This window comes from Rhipicephalus sanguineus, chromosome 7 (assembly GCF_013339695.2).
Source record: "Rhipicephalus sanguineus isolate Rsan-2018 chromosome 7, BIME_Rsan_1.4, whole genome shotgun sequence".
Classification (NCBI taxonomy): domain Eukaryota; kingdom Metazoa; phylum Arthropoda; class Arachnida; order Ixodida; family Ixodidae; genus Rhipicephalus; species Rhipicephalus sanguineus.
In genome coordinates, this window is record NC_051182.1 from 58,514,996 (window position 1) to 58,535,051 (window position 20,056).

The 20,056-nt window shown below is 45.7% G+C and overlaps 1 protein-coding gene across 7 annotated transcripts in view; it reads right to left on the reverse strand.

The window, feature by feature from the left end:
- Positions 1–20,056, reverse strand: part of LOC119399464 (NPC intracellular cholesterol transporter 2) — a 110,123-nt gene that overhangs the window by 62,765 nt on the left and 27,302 nt on the right. For 2 of the 7 annotated variants that reach the window (XM_049417716.1, XM_049417719.1), the window contains exons 2-3: positions 11,223–11,321; positions 6,565–6,743 (exon numbers count right to left, since the gene is read on the reverse strand). The exons of 2 other annotated variants lie outside the window; for them this stretch is intronic. In XM_049417716.1, the coding sequence (XP_049273673.1) occupies positions 6,565–6,743; positions 11,223–11,321 (278 nt within the window). Of the gene's footprint in view, positions 1–3,378; positions 4,073–6,564; positions 6,744–11,222; positions 11,322–20,056 lie in introns of those variants that run through there. 3 more of the 7 variants (XM_049417717.1, XM_049417720.1, XM_037666262.2) reach the window with 2 other exon arrangements.

Here is a 20,056-nt window from a genome sequence, read left to right on the forward strand (position 1 = left end):
ATTATACGCGACTTTTTCATTCTTTGCCCTTTTTTCTACGAGTCGATCGATATGTGCGCGCATGAGCACAAAGAACGGCACGCGTGCACAACTAATCACGAGACCCGTTTCGCTTCGCTAAATGCACGAGTAAGATGGTGTATCAGATCGCCATGAGCTGTGGGAAAGTTTATATAGGTCAAACTGGACAATGTTTCAATGATCGTGCTTGTCAACACAGCACTAACGTAAAGAATAAATATGGCAGTCTTTTAGGTGACCATTGTATGAAGTGAACATGTGTTCCCATGTTTCAAACAACGGGATTTACAGGAAAGGGAAAATCTACGAAGGTAAGAGAAATTTTAGAGGCCTTTTGGATCTGTAACGAAGGTGACCGTTGTGTCAGTTTGCCCTCTCTTGTACTAGCGGAGAGTGAAATAAACTTCTCGAAAGAAAGATTGCGATGTTATTAGCGAGTGATGTGTGCGTGTTTATTCTGAGAATGTATAAATGGCTGTTTTCTTGTAATAAACATTCAGTTGGCAGTTACCGCTTGTCCCGTGGTCTTCGTTGCTTTGTCGCCCTTGTTCTATTCACGCTGTTGCTTTCTTTGCTCAACGTATCTATAGTGTGCGCAATGTAAGATGAAACGCCGACTCCATGATTAATCAGTGATTGCTTGTACCAATTTGAATGTGACGTATGGAATTACAAGAGATACCTCTCCACTTGAACATTTAGTGTGCGAACACTTGCGCTCGCCACATATATGTTTAGCCGCTATTACATTTAAATTTTAAAGGCACTGTTCTATCTCATGTACCTCACGACTGTACATAATTCTCCCGGTGCATTTTCATCAAACTTTAGCTTCATTCGTATTAGGCATCTCACGTTGCAATGGTGCATTATGTGAATTACTTATTGCCTTGAGTAGAATCCACTGGGCTTTTGTATTAGGTGCTCTCCCAGAACCCACGGTGCATATTGGCCGTTGACCCTTTCCTTGAGAATAATATCTGACCTTCCCTTGTATTAACACTCTCCCAGTACTGTGGTGCGCCCTGGCAACTAATCATCGCCTTCAGTAGAATCGCTGAGCTTTGTTCGCATTAGGTACTCTCCCAGTACCATGGATCTTATCGGTAATTCCTCGTATCCTTAATATTGTCTTACAATCCTTCGTATTAAGAACTTTTCCAGTACGGTGGTGCTCCTGATAACTACTGATCGCCTTGATTAGAATCGCTGAGCTTTCTTCTGATGGGGAGCACTCCTATTGCGCGGGTGCGTCTTGGTCATTGCTCATTTGGCTATTTTTATTTTATATTTTATTCGCAGACTAAAACTGGTACATGTGTTGCCTCTCGTAGTGTGCCATGCCTTACTTTAGTGGAACATTTGGCGAGTGTGTTTCGAATGTACTGGTCAGATCACTTTCACAATGCGAATAGTTGAATACAGTGTGTAACATATCGCAACACCAGCAACACATTATAATACGCGTCACCATTCGCCAACAGATAATATTCTCGACTAGCAGCGGCTGCGCTTCCCGCTTTCGTTATACTGCTAGTGTTCATTGCTTGTCTGAGCATGTATTCGCCGAATGTCAAGTTCAACCTTTATTTGACGTCTTTGCTGCTGACGTCTTCGCCTATACAAACAACCTGACTTTACAGCAGCTCTATTGTTTTTTTATTCCGGATGACTGACCGATGTAGTCGCATAAAAGGTATCAAGTCTGCATAGTGCAAGAGCAGCAGCAGCCGCTCTATGAACCTGTTTCTCGTTAACGATCACCCTTCGTTGGTTGTCCTCAGTCGCGGCCAAAACGAAGCGGTTTATATTCCGCTTGAGATGATACTCTTGCAACGAAAGCGGGATTTGAAGTGAGGCCATTCAATTTTTTTCTCGAATTTTTTAGTCTTGATTTTTCATCAATCGTTCGCTCAGGTGCCCCGCTAGCGGAACTGTCAATTGCCCCGCCGGCAAAATCGCTGTATCCAAGCGCCACAACTTTGTGCTTAGTATTGGGAACTTCTGATTCATTGCGACCGGCTCATAATAATATAACTGTTGGGGTTTTACGTCCCAAAACCGCAATATGATTACAGGGGACGCCGTAGGGCAGGGCTGCGGAAATTTCGACCACCTGGGGTTTCTCCACCTAAATATAGTACATGGGCCTCTGGAATTTTGCCCTCCATAGAAATGCAGCAGCCGCAACCGGGATTCGATTCCGCGTGCTAGGGTCAGCAAGTGAATAACCATTACCACGGGACCACCACGATGGGTGACCCACTCATGGCATGTGCCATAGATGCACTTTCGCGCAGGCAGCGACTATATCTCCACCATGCCGGCCTCAGATTCTTAACAGAAGAATAAAAAATGTGGTCAGCGTTGAAGCGAACTTACTTGGACCCACTCCCATGCTCAGGATCCCACTAATCTTCTAGAAATACCTCTTGACGGCTGCAAAAACCTACGACGGGCTTGTTTATGTCAGCGGAATAAGCAGTACAATTGATTTTATTCGAATAAAAATAAATAAGCAGTTGTTTTCGCAGCTTCATGGCGACGGCTACCACTTTCCATTTGGTTGTTTCCGCAAGAGAAAATTAGAGAAATAAAAGATAGATAGATAGATAGATAGATAGATAGATAGATAGATAGATAGATAGATAGATAGATAGATAGATAGATAGATAGATAGATAGATAGATAGATAGATAGATAGATAGATAGATAGATAGATAGTAGATAGATAGATAGATAGATAGATAGATAGATAGATAGATAGATAGATAGATAGATAGATAGATAGATAGATAGATAGATAGATAGATAGATAGATAGATAGATAGATAGATAGATAGATGATAGATAGATAGATAGATAGATAGATATGATAGATAGATAGGCACTTGTACATTTGGGGAGTTCTGAAGTTCTCGTTTCGACACGGCACACATAAAAGCATGGTGGACAGTTTGCATGTAGTTCGCCCAATATTCATCACAAATATATGATCACTGCTATAAGAAATGTTCTCTTGCAGTAGCACAGAGCGATGAAATTAAAAGTGCTGGCTTAGATATGAGAACGATTATAAAACGTAAAAAGCGCCATTTTTTGCGTCGGAAAACCACAATATGATTTTGAGGCACGCTGTAGCGGAGGGCTCCGGAAATCCTGACCATCTGGTGTTCTTTAACGTGTACCTAAGTTTAAGTACACCGGCCTAGCATTTCGCCTCCATCGAAGTGCGGCCACCGCGGCCGGGATTCGATCCCGCGACCTTCCCATCAGCAGTCGCGCACCATAACCACTAGACCACCGCGGCGGGTAGTGAACCCTCACTTCAACGGACTAAAACGCAGAGGGACAGAATAACGCACAAGCAGGAATAATGTCTCGAAACATACACTTTATTGCTTAACACGTGCACAGACGCACACATGCAATCGAAATTGTGAATTTAAAAATCAAAGAATGATTTTGAAAAGAAAGCAATTTTTTCCATGTAAAACACCATGACGTTGCATTCACCATTTTACCTTTGAAGGCAATGCCCGAAACAGTAAATATTCTGACATATAATATACGTTACTACGGGTCGCTGTATTGCGAAAGTAATTGGAGTAGCAATACGCCGATTGGTTATTAAATACATAATCTTCTAACAGGTTCTTTCATGGGTAGAACTTACAAGCGTTGTTATTGCACTTATTGCACAAGTAGTATAATGTAGCCTTACGGAGAGTAAGTAACTTTACAATGTTCAAAGAATGCGGGCCAGTAGATACAGGCATTAAAAATGGGCCCGGTACAAAAATGTGTAACACTTGAAAAAAAAGGGCTCTCAAGACACTGCTGTGTCGAATTGCACTTTGGTGTTCAAAACAGGACCACATATAGTCATTTCGATCTGGGGACGGCACAGCTTGTTGAGGCGGTTGCAGATTGGAATCGCCGTCGGCCTCTGTGGCGGTGATGGCGTTCATACAATCTTCACGGGAACGTAGAAACAGAAGATCGTCGTGCCGTTGCCCGCCTTCAGTCGCACTTCTGCCTTGATTTCAAGCTGCACCGAAGCAAATACATCCACACGTAATTCTGTTTGAGCCGAAAGAACCTTTGTAAGGCTAACAATTCAGTCTCCTCGCCTCTATGTGTTGTGCGTATGGCTACAGAAACTTCCATCCTGTCTGTGTTTGTCGCCGCAAATGAATACAGTGGTGTCCTCATGGCAATTTCATGGCGTAATTTCGTTTCTATACGTACATAGAGAGACTTATTTGCATACCGCACAACAAGCTTACGCTCGCAAATCTCGCGCTGCGAGAATTTCAAAAGAAAACAACCGACGGCACGCTTACGAGTGCATAACGCCATGGTGCGGACAGCACGTTAGCTCTCTTTTGGGGTGTTTTAACGCCATTTTTGCGGCGTGGCTCTCCAAAAGAGAGTTCACATGTATCTACAAAGAGAATCCTATGTGTGCCACGTCAGAACTCACCGAAAAGACTAACCGCTAATTTTTTGTTACAGTATGATCGCCTTTTGTATTATCGATAGTGTTGTTGGTAGAAGAAATTGGTTGTCATTCATTTTTTATGTTTATATGTGTATTGACGGCAGTAATGGGCAGCCTCGCGTATAAATTGAGATTGAGGTGTTCTTTTCCATGCTGCGGAACAATTTCTTTTTTAGTTTCGGTCGTGTGCAGATAATTTTGAATCGTGGTAAAGCACGGTATGCGATGCAAAATATACAGGTTTTTTTTAGACAATACAATTTTTTAACAATCTTATGACAGTGGGGCTCCTGCCTTTTTCGCACATGAACTCCGCGTCGAGGCGGAAATACTTTCCTGCAGTTAAAATAAGGTTGACGTGACTAATTAACAAATCTCATTAATTAACTTTTTAACTAGTGACTTCAGGGCAGGTGTTTATATTACAAAGTTGTAGTGCGTGCCAATTTATGGCATACCTATATGTATAAATCGCGAAGGTTGCATGTAGCTTGAGATATTCATCATAGAATTTCAAGGCCGAAATCGAAACTGATCGCGCCCGGCGCGCACGAAGCGCCACCGTTCTGCTAGTCACGCCGGAACTACCCGACAAAGGGAAATGACGAACTTTAGAATTATGACGCTCCGCGGCCGTATGTTTTCGTGAAAAGCTGCAGGTCATCTCCCTTGTGCTCGCGCATCGCCTTGCTTTTGCGCGTAGTGTTTGGTGCTTAACTGTTTATTTCGACCTGTGTGCCATAAAACCGCAATATCAACCTTTTCTTTGACTGGGAAGCACAAAACTCAGGGGCGGCCACTGCGGCGCTTCTTCTTGCCGACAGGCGAAATAGTTCTTCGCGCCTCTTTAGAGTTTAAGAAAAAAAAACAGACAGGCACCACCCATTGCACACAAAGATAAAGCTGTCTACTAGTGTGTTTCAGAATGCTTGCCGAGTTTTCTGCACAGATTCTGCTTTGGCGCGCCTTTATTCAAATTTTATCACTTTCCTGCCACGTGTCATTCCGCTGTTGCGCCGCGCTTTGTGCGCGCCGGGCGCGATCAGTTTCTATTTCGCCCTTGACGTTCGATTATGAATATCTCGAATTACGTGCAACTTTGGTGATTTATAAATAATAGATATGCCATAAATTTGAACGCACTACAACTTGGTATTATAAACACCTGTCCTCAAGTAAATAATTAAAAAGTTACTTAACGAGGTTTTGTTAATTAGTCGCGTCAACGTCAGTTTAGCTGCGGGAAAGTATTTCCGCCTCGATGTAGAAATCATGTGCGAAAACGGCAGGAGCTTGACTGCCATAGATTTTTATGAAAAATATGTATTGAAAAATATGTACGCCTGCATTAACTTACTTCGCACTTTTCGTCGAATCATCGAAAGTGTTTCCGTAGTGTTTTGCAGAAGCAGGTTACCTTATTTAGTACCACGGCTCATTTCATTGTACTTGTTCGCATGCCTTCATGTAACTTTAGACGAGCAGGCATTTCGAACGCAGGAAATGGGAGCTAATGTGCGCAAATGATGAGTGAACCAAGTGTTAAATGACACTATCAGCGTTCGATGAAAGAGTCAGACCTAACATATCGTATTGTAAGTCCAAGTCGCCTAGAAAGATTTAAACAGCGCAAAAAAAGACGGAACACACAGAAAGGCACACAGATATCCGTTTTTGCATTTGTGTGTTCAGCCTTTTTTGCGCAGTTTAGCCTTTATTAAGTAGGAATCAACACGTCCAAGCATCCGTTTTAGCCAAGTCGCCTGTTAGCCGCAAGATATGGCGCAGTGTACTTGAGAGGCGGTTTACGTCAATTTACACAGTGTCTAGTAGGTTGAAATATAAATCAGAAAGCTCATTTTAACTATGCGCTGTGTAATGCACGTTTCGAAACTTACTTTTCACTAGCATGAAAGCATGCTAGTGAGAGCCCCCCATTCAGTGTTGACTTCAAGGTTCTGTGTACGCGGCATTCGCGTTTAAGCAAGTTTATCGTGTATTCACCGTCAACTGTATTTTTTTCACTATATTAGGCTTACCGTAGGGAACGAAGGCAGTACGGAGATCTGCTTGGAGAAAGTGTACTGCTTTCCAGCTTCCAACGGGCACTCGAGGCCGCTTTTCGCGCAGGCATTTTTCTTAAAGCCAGGTAGTGGAAGCCAGGTGCCCGGTGTCAGCTCCCCTTTGAACGTCGCCTGAAGCCTGTCGAAGTTGGCCTCTGCGAATGCATGCCCAAAATACGTTAGCTTTTATGAAATATGAAAATAGGTCAGTGTAGCTGTACAAATGTGTCACAAGTCACACAAAGCTGAAATGACTGGAAATATTGATTTATTCGTTTCTGAAAAATGGTTAATGCACTTGAGAAAGCGGTCTTCGAATCCGGCATTTAAGGCACCCACGGCTTCCTTTCCTGGTTTAAAACGATCACGAGAGCATGAAATAAGATCTGCCTGCCTCATCTCAGCACGTTAGCCAGAACGTCAGAAGGGAGGTAGCAATTCACAAGTCGTTCTTTTGGATTTTTAAGTTACGCAGAGAAGACAATGAAATTTTGGCAGTACTCTCAAAGATATTGGCTATGCTTACATCACATCTTTTCAGAAACTCCAAGAAGCCTAAATAACATTAAACAACGCATAGAGGAAATGCCTGCCTATTGTTTTTTACCTAGATATATCGAGACACGAAGCATCCCAAATAACTAAATAATATGCTTCGAAAACTTCCGGATACCCATCTTTCCCAATTAACAGCAAACAGCATAAACGTCTGGCATAGCACAGCGGACATAATGAGCGAACAAGCCGAGCGTGTATATATTTCTACGTCATTCACTGTAAGAGCCAGAAAATCGTCTAACTGAGTCACTTCAAAGGCGATAATCTTGCCACAGAGACTTGGAGTGTCATTTAGCTTCACAGTGTGAACGACTATTGCAATCCCGATTTCATTTCTTTGACATGCGTGAACATACATGTGAAAGAGCAAATTTCTTCCCTTCAGTAAGTACATATTTCACTTTGCATTCGTTTCAATATCAGTATCTTATATGGTATTTTTATTCATCTGCAATATCTGCAAGATCTGCAAAATACAGCGCATTGATATCAGTGGAAATATGACAGAATAGCCTTCAAAAACTTCAGTGTGCACAGCCACGGAATCCAAAAGTAAAGAGCAGAGCGACAAGATAAAACAAAGGAAACTGCTAGACTAGTGCTGCCTGCCAACTGAAAACTTCATTGCAAGAAGGCATAACTATAGTTACGTCTATCTTCTATCACACAGTGTGCGCAAAGAGGAGCGGTAAAAAGAAAACATCAGCCGGCCATCACTCCTTGAAGTACACAAGTTCCATACCACGCGAGGGCTGCGCGACACGTATGCGACTGACTGCAGATATGAGCTGCCTCCACAACTTCCCCTTGCCTCTGCCCCCCCCCCTCCCCAGCTCCTCAACAAGGTCGAGAATGCAAATTGTAGAACCGTTCACACTCCCGGCAGTAGTGTATGTTACAGCTGCGAGCTAGCCTGTCCTACGAGGGAGTCGTAGTGCTCACGCAGGCGGGCATATTATGGCAGTGCCGCATCTGTACAACTTAGGCACGTTCACAGGAACCCGGCGCCTTAACACCCCGGAAGTGCGGCATGAGACGCAAGCGTTCGTGTGTTCGGCTAATTTTATTATTCGGGGAGAGGCGGGCGGGGGGGGGGGGGAGCGGTTCAACCCTTTTACACCTTTCTTCCACCTACCGTGTCATAGAAACAACAACCCAGTTTTTAACACCGAAGTGTTTTATGTTCGTGCCTACAAGGACTTCAATGACGTATTTCCGTCATAGATATGACGTTGATGAAATATACACAATTGGATGAAACGAAAAGCTAGAAGACATTTCATTGACGCGAATTACCTGGGAATTGAGCCCACGACCTGTCGGTCCGTGACGATAGGTGCTGGGCGCTCTACCCACTGCGTCACCGACGCACACGTACGGTGCTCCACAAACCCTCTCGCCCAGTGCTCTTGCTTTTCGAGGCTGTGTCGCCGTCTGTGAGCGGTGAAGGGAAGTGCTGCGTCATGACATTAACGAGCGCCAATAAGGTGCGATTCGGTGATGACGCAGTTCAGGCTCCCCTATGCCAGCGAAGGAACGCTGGCCGCGCTGCCATCGAGGCTGCGCCTTCGACTTTAAGTTACGTGCTTTGCCCTTTGCGTAGTGTAATCGTCTGACGGTTCGTTGTTATAGTAGTGCAGCTTCCACATGCACCAACAGAGTTTCTCCGCGCCTACAGCTTCGAGTGTGCTAGCACTGGCTGAAAGAACTGCTGCAATAAGGGCAGCAGAAAGGCAACAACATCCGCGGGCGAATGTTGCGCCTTGGGGGAGTGAGACACGCCAACGGAACGTCTTCGCGCGTTTGCGGCTTAAGCTACTAACTCTGCCTCTCGATTTGCTGAAGCGCTGTGTGGTATATGCATTAACACAGACGTACGTTACCCTATTACTGGGCAGCGCAGACCTTGCAGTTTCTCTACTCAGTTGAAGACGCTTTGACGCTGTGCATATCGAGTACCAGTGTTTATTATGTGCTTGTTAATGTCATCTTTGCCTAGAATTCAACACATGCTCTGTCCGGGACTGTGTTAACTACTTCAACTACCACAAGGGTTAAATCATGATCATGCGTGTTACTCGTCGGAATCGAGATGTGCTACTAGGCGTCAACGTGTGTGCATCCACGTCAAACGGTGCTATAGCTTCCAAACACCAATGGACATTGTGCAAGCTCTCATATATGAATGCATATTAAACAGTCAACTAGTGCCATGGAAATACGTTTCACTTTCGTGTTATACCCATTCCTATTGCGGAGGGATCAGCCATTTTTTACAGCGAAAGCTGTTATGAGATCACAACAAGGGTCGTTTTTGGCGCCGTAGTTGTCCGCCGCCGCCGCCGGTGTCCGTAACCACTATCGCTCGAAATAAGAAAAAGATGGAAATACGAAAAAACTTCCACGATAGAACGAGGTTCGAACCTGGGCCCTCTGCGTGGGAGCCCAGTATTTTACCTCAGAGCCATGCCGGTGCTTGAAACTGCTTTGCAAAAGACCCTATACAGGCTTTAGGTCGGGAAGGAACCACATTAACATATATAATGTAGCGTGGTAGAAGTGTAAACTAAAAACCAAGCGTCGAACAAGGCGAATTCTGTAACCAGGCGTCACACAATGCGAATTGCGCAACGAGTGGGTTGTTGAATGCTTCCAACCCATTACAAAGGGCTCTGCCATAACTATTGATCGTCATCAGCCGCAGCATCAACAAAGTGCGCATAATGCCTTACAGGTGTTTAGCAGATACCGCGGTTTTCCGCAGAACGACAAAAAATTACATAGTGGCTGCTTCCCTACTTAACAAAAATTATGATGATTTATAGCGGAGTGGGTTCCTCGCAAGTGCACTTTTATTGGTTGCCAAGGAAGCCGACAAGGCTCCCATGATCAATTTCCTCAGGGTCTCAATAACGTTAATTCCCTCTCTGTATCTCTTTCTCACGTGAGCGTATATTATAAAGCGTGGTGGCAGAGTGAAACAACGACCGGGCATCACACAATGCGAGTTACGGAACTAGTGGGTCCTTTAAAGATTCCAACCCATTACAAAAGCTCAGCCATAACTTTTCATCGTCATCAGCCGTCGCATCAAGAAACTGCACATAATGCCTTAGAGATGGTACCTCGCTTCTCCACAGAATGACGAGTAATGTAGTGGTCGGTACTTCCCAACTTCACAAAAATTGCGATTTCTGGCGTAGTGGGTACGTTGCTAGTGTACTTGTATTAGTAGCCACAAGAGAGTTTATCGGGCTCTAGAAATGCCGCTGTTCGAGCTTTCGCTGTGACTGTGCTGCGCTTTCCGCGCAGGCCTGTCGTTTTTTTTAAGTTGGCGCAGCCACAGAATATTTCCTATTAAGACATACTTAGATCGCCTCATAGTTCGTGCGTGTTTGTATGTTTGTGTATATGTATACACATACAAATTGTAAAGCTTTCGGGGGTTTTTGAACCCTCCAACACCGGCCCTCTGGCTACGTCAATGTTTACAGCCACTTTCCTGGGCACTATAGGCTTTCTTGAGATTTGTCCTTCGATATTGGCCCAAAGGCGCCCAGCACGTAGCGCCTTCCTTCACCTAAGGTATCATACGAACAATAACCATGTTTTTTAAATTGATACATCCATAGAATGCCTCCTGTTAAGACATGCTTACCTCGCGTCGCAGACTTCACTCAACGCCTTTAGAAACATCATTGATGTTGAAACTTCGAAGTCCAATATATGCCGTTATTACTTAACCACTTTACCTCTACCCATTGGAACACAAGCGAAACTGCAATTCCTTTCCATGAACTAGGTTTTTTCCACGATGACCAACCAAATGGCCACCCGTACGTAATGAATGCACCCCTCAAACGGTGAGGCGCCCTCTGTTTGCTGTGAAGAAAAGCACAAACTGCTTTGCTTTCTTGCTTCGACACCCCGGCATACAAAATACAAAGCAATCATTTTAGGCATGCACACATGACACTGCACCATACTAACTTATTGAATTATAGCAAAAACATTGTATAAGGAATCGTGGTGACCACGAATTTCTGGATGTTCTTAGAGAATAGCGTGTTCCTCACCAGGAGTAAAGTCCACTTCTATGCCAACACTCTTTCCTCTCTCAAAGTTGCAGGGCAACTGTGTGCACGGGTTGACTCGCACTTCCTTGAAGTCACCTCCTGTATAAAATTGAGGAAACATGGCACTTGTAAAAACTAGCGAGACAACAAGCACCATCGACAAAATGTACGACAAGAAAACAGAACAGCTATAGACTTATAGCTACAGCCGCGACGTCTACAGACTAATGCGTAACAGTGGTTCGGCAATCCGCCTCTCTAATTTTCATGTGCTGCCCTCTGCCGCTTTGGTAGGGTTTTGGTAGGGGAGAAGGAAACCGGCATTGCGAGACACAAAACCTCTAGGATGACGAGACATTTCGTGAGTCCTCCGCTAGGGGAAGGGCGCATGCACCGTCGAATCGTGAAAAGGGCGGATTCTGCCATAGAGCGGCGCACCAGCGGCAGATCCTACGCACTGTGGGAATCGATGTAATGCGAAGCATCCAGCAAAGCGCTGCTTACATCGCCTTTTTTTTGTCTTTGAGGCAAATAAAGTCATTCATGACATGGCATCTAGTCCATTATATATCGCATGTTTGACATTCATGCACGCGTGGACAATCTGGTATATACCACGCAAATGAAACGTAATGCATAACCTGTCATTTATGTTCATCACGCACTCGTGTCATGCCATACCAATTTTGGTATATATCCAGTGAACGAAACGGCCGGAAGCGCACCATGACAGTGTCATGTAAAACCTACTGTACATGACATGCATGTCATGATTCGCATGTTAGGACCTGTCATTTATGTCCGTCATACAGTCACGTCGAACAATATCGAATTCGGTAAATGTCGAGCCAGCGAAACTGGCGCGACCGTACCATGAGCGTGACATGTAAATCATGCCGTACATGACAAGCACATCATGATTTTGATGTCAGTACCTCTCATTTACGCTCGCCATACAGTCGCGTCGCGCAATACCACTTTTGGTTCATATCAAGCTAGCGAAATGACCGCGAGTGCACCATGACCATGGCATGTATATCATGCCATATATGCATGTCATTGTTTTCATATTACCACCTGTCATTTATGTTCGTCATGCAGTCACATCGCGCAATACCAATTTTGGTCTATATCATGTGAGCGAAATGGCCGCGAGTGCACCATGAGCATGGCATGTAAATCATGTCAACATCACATGCAAGTCATGGTTTTCATGTTGTCACCTCGTCACACACTCACATCGCACAATACCAGTTTCGGTTATATCAAGCTAGCGAAACGGCTGCGATTCGACAATGAACGTGGCATGTAAATCATGCCGTAAATAATACGCATGTCATGATTGTCAAGTTACCACCTGTCATTTTGTTTGTCATACAGTCCCGTCACACAATACCTTTTTTGGTGCATATCAAACGAGCGAATTGGCCGCGAGTGCATCATGAGCTTAGCATGTAAATCATGTCGTGCATGACTTGCATGTCATGATTTTCATGTTACCACCCTTCATTCAAGTTCATCATACAGTGTCGTAGCGCAATGCCAATTTTGGTGTATGTAAAGCCAGCGAAACGGCCGCGAGCGCACCATGAGCGTGGCATGTAAATCATGTCACACATGACACGCGTGTTATGATTTTCATGTTACCACATGTCAGTTATTGTCATAATGCAGAAATGTCTCGTCATACCAGTTTTGGAATATATTCATTCATTTAAACGGCCGCGAGCGCCCCGAGACCACGTCATGTAAATCATGCTGTCCATGGCATGCGTTTCATGATTTGCATTTGAGGACCTGTCACTTATGTTCATCACGAACTCTTGTCCCGCTATACCAATTTTGGTATATATCAAATTAACAAAACGGCCGCAAGAGTCCCAAGAGCGTGTCATGTAAATCGTGCTGTTTATGACATGCATGTCATGATTTTCATGTTATGACCTGTCATTTATGTTCGTAATACGGTCATATTATGCCATACCAGTTTTGGTATACATCCCATTAACGAAACGGCCAGGAGATCACAAAGTCGTAGGCGGCTAGATAGATAGATAGATAGATAGATAGATAGATAGATAGATAGATAGATAGATAGATAGATAGATAGATAGATAGATAGATAGATAGATAGATAGATAGATAGATAGATAGATAGATAGATAGATAGATAGATAGATAGATAGATAGATAGATAGATAGATAGATAGATAGATAGATAGATAGATAGATAGATAGATAGATAGATAGATAGATAGATAGATAGATAGATAGATAGATAGATAGATAGATAGATAGATAGATAGATAGATAGATAGATACGCTCAAAGTCGCAGAAGTCGCGACCTAAAGGACCTTCATAAAGTTTTTAAATGCTTCGCAATTAAAAAACAAAAAAACGCCAGGCCTGCGCTGAAACCGCAGCACAGTCACAGCGAAAGCTGGAAGAGCGGCGTTTCTAGAGCCCGTTAAGCTCTCTTGGGGCTACAATACAAGTACACTAGAAAGGTACCCACTACGCCACAAATCAAACTTTTTGTGAAGTTGGGAAGCACCCACTAAGCCATTATTCGTCATTCTATGGAGAAGCGAGGCACCAGCTACACGTCTGTAAGGCATTATGTGCACTTTGTTGACGTGTGACTGATGACGATGAAGAATTATGGCTCAGCCCTTTGTAATGGGTTGGAATCTTTAAACGGCCCACCAGTTATGTAATTTGCATTGGGTGACGCCCGGTCGCTATTTCCCTCTCCCGTCATGCTGTATACGTTGACGTGGAAGAGAGGACGGGGGGGGGCGAAGAACTTATTGGGACCCCGAGGTAATGGATCATGCGCTTATGGGCTTCCTTGGCAACCAATACAAGTGCACTTGCGAGGAACCCACTACGCTATAAATCATTGTAATCTTACTGAGACCCCGAGGAAGTGGATCATGCGCTTATGGGCTTCCTTGGCAACCAATACAAGTGCACTTGCGAGGAACCCACTACGCTATAAATAATTGCAATTTTTTAGAAGTAGGGCAGCAGGCACTGTGCCATTTTTCGTCATTCTACAGAGAGCGTTGGTACCTGCTAAACGCATGTAAGGGATTATGCGCAATTTGTTGATTCTGCGCCTGATGACGATGAAGAATTATGGCAGAGCCCTTTTGTAATGGGTTGGAAGCATTCAACAACCTACTCGTTGCGCAATTCGCAATAGTTTGACGCCTGGTTACAGAATTCGCGTTGTGCGACGCTTGGTGCTTATTTTAATCTTCTACCACGCTATATTGCATATGCTAATTTGGTTCCTTCCCGACATGAAGCCTGTATAGGACCTTTTTGCAAAGCAGTTTCAAGCACCGGCATGGCTCAGAGGTTGAATACTGGGCTCCCACGCAGAGGGCCCAGGTTCGAACCTCGTTCCATCCTGGAATTTTTTTCTTATTTAGATTTTTTTCTTATTTCGAGCGGTACTGGTTACGGACACCAGCGGCGGCGGCTGCGGCGGCGGACAACTACGGCGCCAAAAACGGCCGGAGAAATGATCTCATAACAGCTTTCGCTGTAAAACTCTATCAAGGTCCTTTAGGTCACGCTAGTTTCCTAGCCCGAAGCGGGCTGCTCCAACGATGGAATCGAAAGGTTTAGCTTTTAGGCCACTTGGCGGGCTCGTTGGACTGCACACAGCTGTGCTTCTAATATGAGACTGTGCATAGCTGCGTCCCACAGCTCTTCGGTGTTCTCCTTGTCTCTGTATAACGTGGAGCAACGTCAGAGCACGTGACAAAGATCTATGGTGGCGTCACATTTATTGCATGCTGTAGTAGTAGAGGCCTCCAGATGAATCTTGTTCGCCCGATGGCCAGCAAAATAAAAAAGCCACGCAGCCATATTTTGGCATACCTAATGACATATCAAAAGAAGAACAACTTCGCCAAATAGGCGCTGAATGGATAGCGATAGCAATGCATCGGACAACTATAAAACGTATTTTTCATATATTTATCTTTCCTGCGCATTCAAGTAACCATTTCTTCACTAATTCATTTAACAATCAGGCAAATAGCAGAGAGCACATGAACTGAGCACATTCGGTGGCAGCGAATACTGGCTTTCAGAACGCTGGCGTGTCGAACGGCGCAAATGGGTCGTCAGCTGCATCGCGTTGCTTCCTGTCGCTGTGAGACAACGCAACCATGAATGCCAAACGCGCGGAGACTGTGTGCATGAAGTGGGCAGGCACTGCTCGCTCAACTACCGTAGCGTTTTGCGGTCTTTTAGCGATAATTGCTGCTGATTTGCTACCTCGATGCACTGACTAAAGGAGGATGTACATGCTACATCCACACGCAATTTTACCGCGGCTTTGCCTACCCCCTTCTCTGCGGCGCGCACACTTCAATATTTCTCTTCCCCTATAGGGTTTATTCAAATCAATACATCCCTGTATTCAGCTGCGAGAGAACACTGCGTGCTGACTCATTAAGTGGGAAAAAACAGCGCGAAATTCTGACAGATAATACAAGATGAAGAAAGCAAGACAACAGCGCTGAGCTGCAACTGATTTTTTTTTACAGCGAAAGCTGTTATGAGATCATTTCACCGGCCGTTTTTGGCGCCGTAGTTGTCCGCCGCCGCCGCCGCCACCGCTGCCGCCGCCGCCGGTGTCCGTAACCAGTATCGCTCGAAATAAGAAAAAAAAACGAAATAAGAAAAAATTCCAGGATGGAACGAGGTTCGAACCTGGGCCCTCTGCGTGGGAGCCCAGTATTCAACCTCTGAGCCATGCCGGGGCTTGAAACTGCTTTGCAAAAAGGCCTATACAGGCTTCATGTCGGGAAGGAACCACATTAGCATATGCAATATAGCGTGGTAGAAGAGTAAAATAAGCACGAAGTGTCGCACAACGCGAATTCTGTAACCAGGCGTCACACAATGCGAATTGCGCAACGAGTAGGTTGTTGAATGCTTCCAACCCATTACAAAGGACTCTGCCATGATTCTTCATCGTCATCAGGCACAGCATCAACAAAGTGCGCATAATGCCTTACATGGGTTTAGCAGGTACCAATGCTCTCCGTAGAATGACGAAAAATGGCACAGTGCCTGCTGCCCTACTTCTGAAAAATTACAATGATTTATAGCGTAGTAGGTTCCTCGCAAGTGCACTTGTATTGGTTGCCAAGGAAGCCCATAAGCGCATGATCCACTTCCTCGGGGTCTCAGTAAAATTACAATGATTTATAGGGTAGTGGGTTCCTCGCAAGTGCACTTGTATTGGTTGCCAAGGAAGCCCATAAGCGCATGATCCATTTCCTCGGGGTCTCAGTAAAGTTCTTCGCCCCCCCCCCACCCGTCTCTCTCCCACGTCAACGTATGTTATACAGCATGACGGGAGAGGGAAATAGCGACCGGGCGTCACCCAATGCAAATTACATAACTGGTGGGCCGTTTAAAGATTCCAACCCATTACAAAGGGCTGAGCCATAATTCTTCATCGTCATCAGTCGTCGCGTCAACAAAGTGCACATAATGCCTAACAGACGTGTAGCTGGTGCCTCGCTTCGCCGCAGAATGACCAATATTGGCTTAGTATAGGTGCTTCCCAACTTCACAAAAATTGTGATTTATGGCGTAGTGGGTACCTTTCTAGTGTACTTGTATTGTAGCCCCAAGAGAGCTTACGGGCTCTAGAAACGCCGCTCTTCCAGCTTTCGCTGTGACTGTGCTGCGGTTTCAGCGCAGGCCTGGCGTTTTTTCGACATCTGGGCCATACATAATTTACAGTAAAAAAACAGAAAGGAAGATAAGATTTTGTGCTCCTCTCTCTCGTCGACATGCATCACCGCTGAGCGCCACAAACGCGCCACCTACGGTTCAAAAAAAATCTATTTCTTTTTATGAAAGGGTTAGAGATGGCATATGACATGTCTCGCTTGAAGACAACGACAACGAAGTGCGCGCGCGACTACACTGGCGCTGTGGCACGAGCGTGATTCTGGTGTCGAACGTTAGCCATTCGGGACTCCAACGCCTAAGCTGCGCTTTTTACAGTGTTCATGTTTCCTTGTGTAAAATAAATCGTCGTACAGCCACAAGTGGCTGTACAGACGTAACAGTTGGCGACGAGGAAGACTCTGGACTCACCGGCACTTCACTGACGTCAAGGAACGGAACGAGATGGCGACGCCTGACTTTGGTCGGCTACCCGAATTCAGCGGCAGCTCCGGCTCCTGGAGATCCTGGTATGGGAGGCTACAGTTCTTCTTCGAGGCTAACGACATTACGGACGCTTCCAAGAAACGGGCTCATCTGCTAACGTTCTGCGGGGAACAGACTTACGACGTCGTCTGCGCCCTCGTTCAACCCAAGCAGCCCAACCAAGTGAGCTACGATGACATAGTCGAGATGCTCAAGGCTCACTTTGATCCACAGCCGTCTGAGGTCTTCTGCAGGGCACGCTTCCAACGTCGTGACCAACGACATGACGAAACGGTCAGTGATTACGTAACAGCGCTCAAGAAGCTAGCAGCAGATTGCAATTTTGGAACAAGCGTAGACGCTGCGGCGAATCCAACAATGCTGCCTCTTGATGTAATGCTGCGTGATCGTTTCGTTTGCGGTCTTCGGAACGAGCAGGTCCAGCAACGGCTGTTCGCAGAAAAGGACTTGACATTCAAGAGAGCCTTTGACATTGCACTGCGAGCTGAAAACGCCGTCGAAGATCAGAAAAATGTGAAAACGGAATTCAAAGATTCACGAAGCCTGCACGAGTATCTGCAAGACAGAAAATCAACGTCACTCGAGTGCCTGTGCCCCAAAAAAGAAACAACACTGTTGGCGTTGCGACGCGCAGCATAGTCCGGACACTTGCGAGTTTGACAGCTTCCTGCAACTACTGCAAGAAACGCGGACACATTGAAAAGGCCTGCCTGAAAAGCGGAAAGTGGCAAGAACAAACAAGAACAACAACATCGATTATCCCCGACAAGGAACTTCGACAGTGGCCTCAGCACCAGTCACGACTCAACAGGATTCACCAGACATGGTACTTTACGAGCTCAACACCTTAATCGACGCGTCCAGCACGCAGAAAGTCATGACTCAACTACGCATACATGGAAAGTCCTTGGAGTTCGAAGTCGACTCGGGTACAGCTTGCACACTCATCAGTGAGGCCACGTTAAAAGCCACGTGGACAGATGACCCACCACGGCTTCAAACAGACAACATTCTCCTACGCACATGGTCAGGCCAGTCCCTCCACGTTCTCGGATGTGCAACGGTGGATGTAGTGCACAAGAACAGGAAATTCACATTACCGCTTGTTGTCATCAAAGGAGCAGGTTGTAACCTCCTCGGACGAAACTGGTTTCCTCATCTGGGTATACAGATCACGGGCATCAATGACGTATCAGACGACAAACTTGTTTCGAAGCTTCTAGACAAGTACCAGTCTGTGTTCAACGAGGACATCTCAGGACACGTCGGTCCTGCGGTACAACTTGAACTCGTGGAAGGAGCGAAACCAAAGTTCCTAAAAGCACGACCAGTTCCTTTCGCGCTGCGGTCAGCTGTAGAAGCTGAATTGGATCGACTGCAAAGTCAAGGCATAATCGAGCCTGCGCAGCATTCGGATTGGGCAACGCCTCTCGTACTTGTTCGAAAGAAAAACGGCTCGTTGCGAATATGCGGCGACTACCGTTGCACAGTGAACCAGGTATCGAAGAAGGCAGACTACCCACTTCCAACAACTGATGAAGTCCTTAGCCACTTGAGGGGAGGCAAGGTATTCAGCACCCTGGATTTGGCACAAGCTTACCAGCAACTTCACGTAACGCCGGAGACAGCAGAGATATTGACCCTGAACACGCTGAAAGGGCTTTACAAGGTCAAACGATTGCCTTTCGGAATCTCTGCAGCTCCAGCCATTTTTCAACGCTTTAAGGAGACTATGCTGTCTGGCATCACAGGCGTTTGCACATACCTATATGACGTGATCATCAGTGGAAAAGACGCCACTGAACACGCCGAGAGACTGGAAGAAGTTCTGAAGAGGCTACGCAATTGCAACCTTCGTCTCGGCAAAAACAAGTGCTGTTTTGCAGTGCGAGAAGTTTCTTTTCTGGGACACCGAATTGACGAGACAGGCGTCCACACCAACGAAGAGAAAGTTCGAGCAATAACGGATGCTCCAGCACCAAACTGCAAGCAAGCACTTCAATCATTTCTTCGAATGCTGGCTTTCTACGACAGGTTCTTGAAGAACAGGGCAACAATTGCCAGCTGTCTCTACCAGCTTCTTCAGAAAGATGCCACGTGGAGATGGGAGACCAAGCATCAAGAAGCATTTGATAAACTGAAGAGATTGCTTCTCAGTCAGACCGTACTGGCACACTACGACGAACAGAAGGAGCTTCTCGTCTCATGCGACGCTTCACCGTATGGCATAGGAGCTGTTCTGTCTCAACGTGATGACCAGAATAGAGAGGCGCCAATCGCTTTCGCATCTCGGACGCTAGGGACAGCGGAACGCAATTGTGCTCAGTTGGACAGAGAAAGCCTTGCCGTAGTGTTTGCTGCACACAAGTTCCACAAGTATATTGCGGGAAGAAAGGCGACTTTCGTCACGGACCACCAACCGCTTCTCGGCATACTGGGTCCAGGGAAGCCAACGGCTCAAGTCCTCTCACCACGGATGACCAGATGGTGCATCACGTTGTCGGCCTATGACTACAACATCGTCTACAGGCATGGCAAGAGCCATCAAAACGCGGACGCGTTGAGCCGATTGCCACTACCAGAACGTCTCGATGAACCCTGGCCACCAGGCGACGTACTA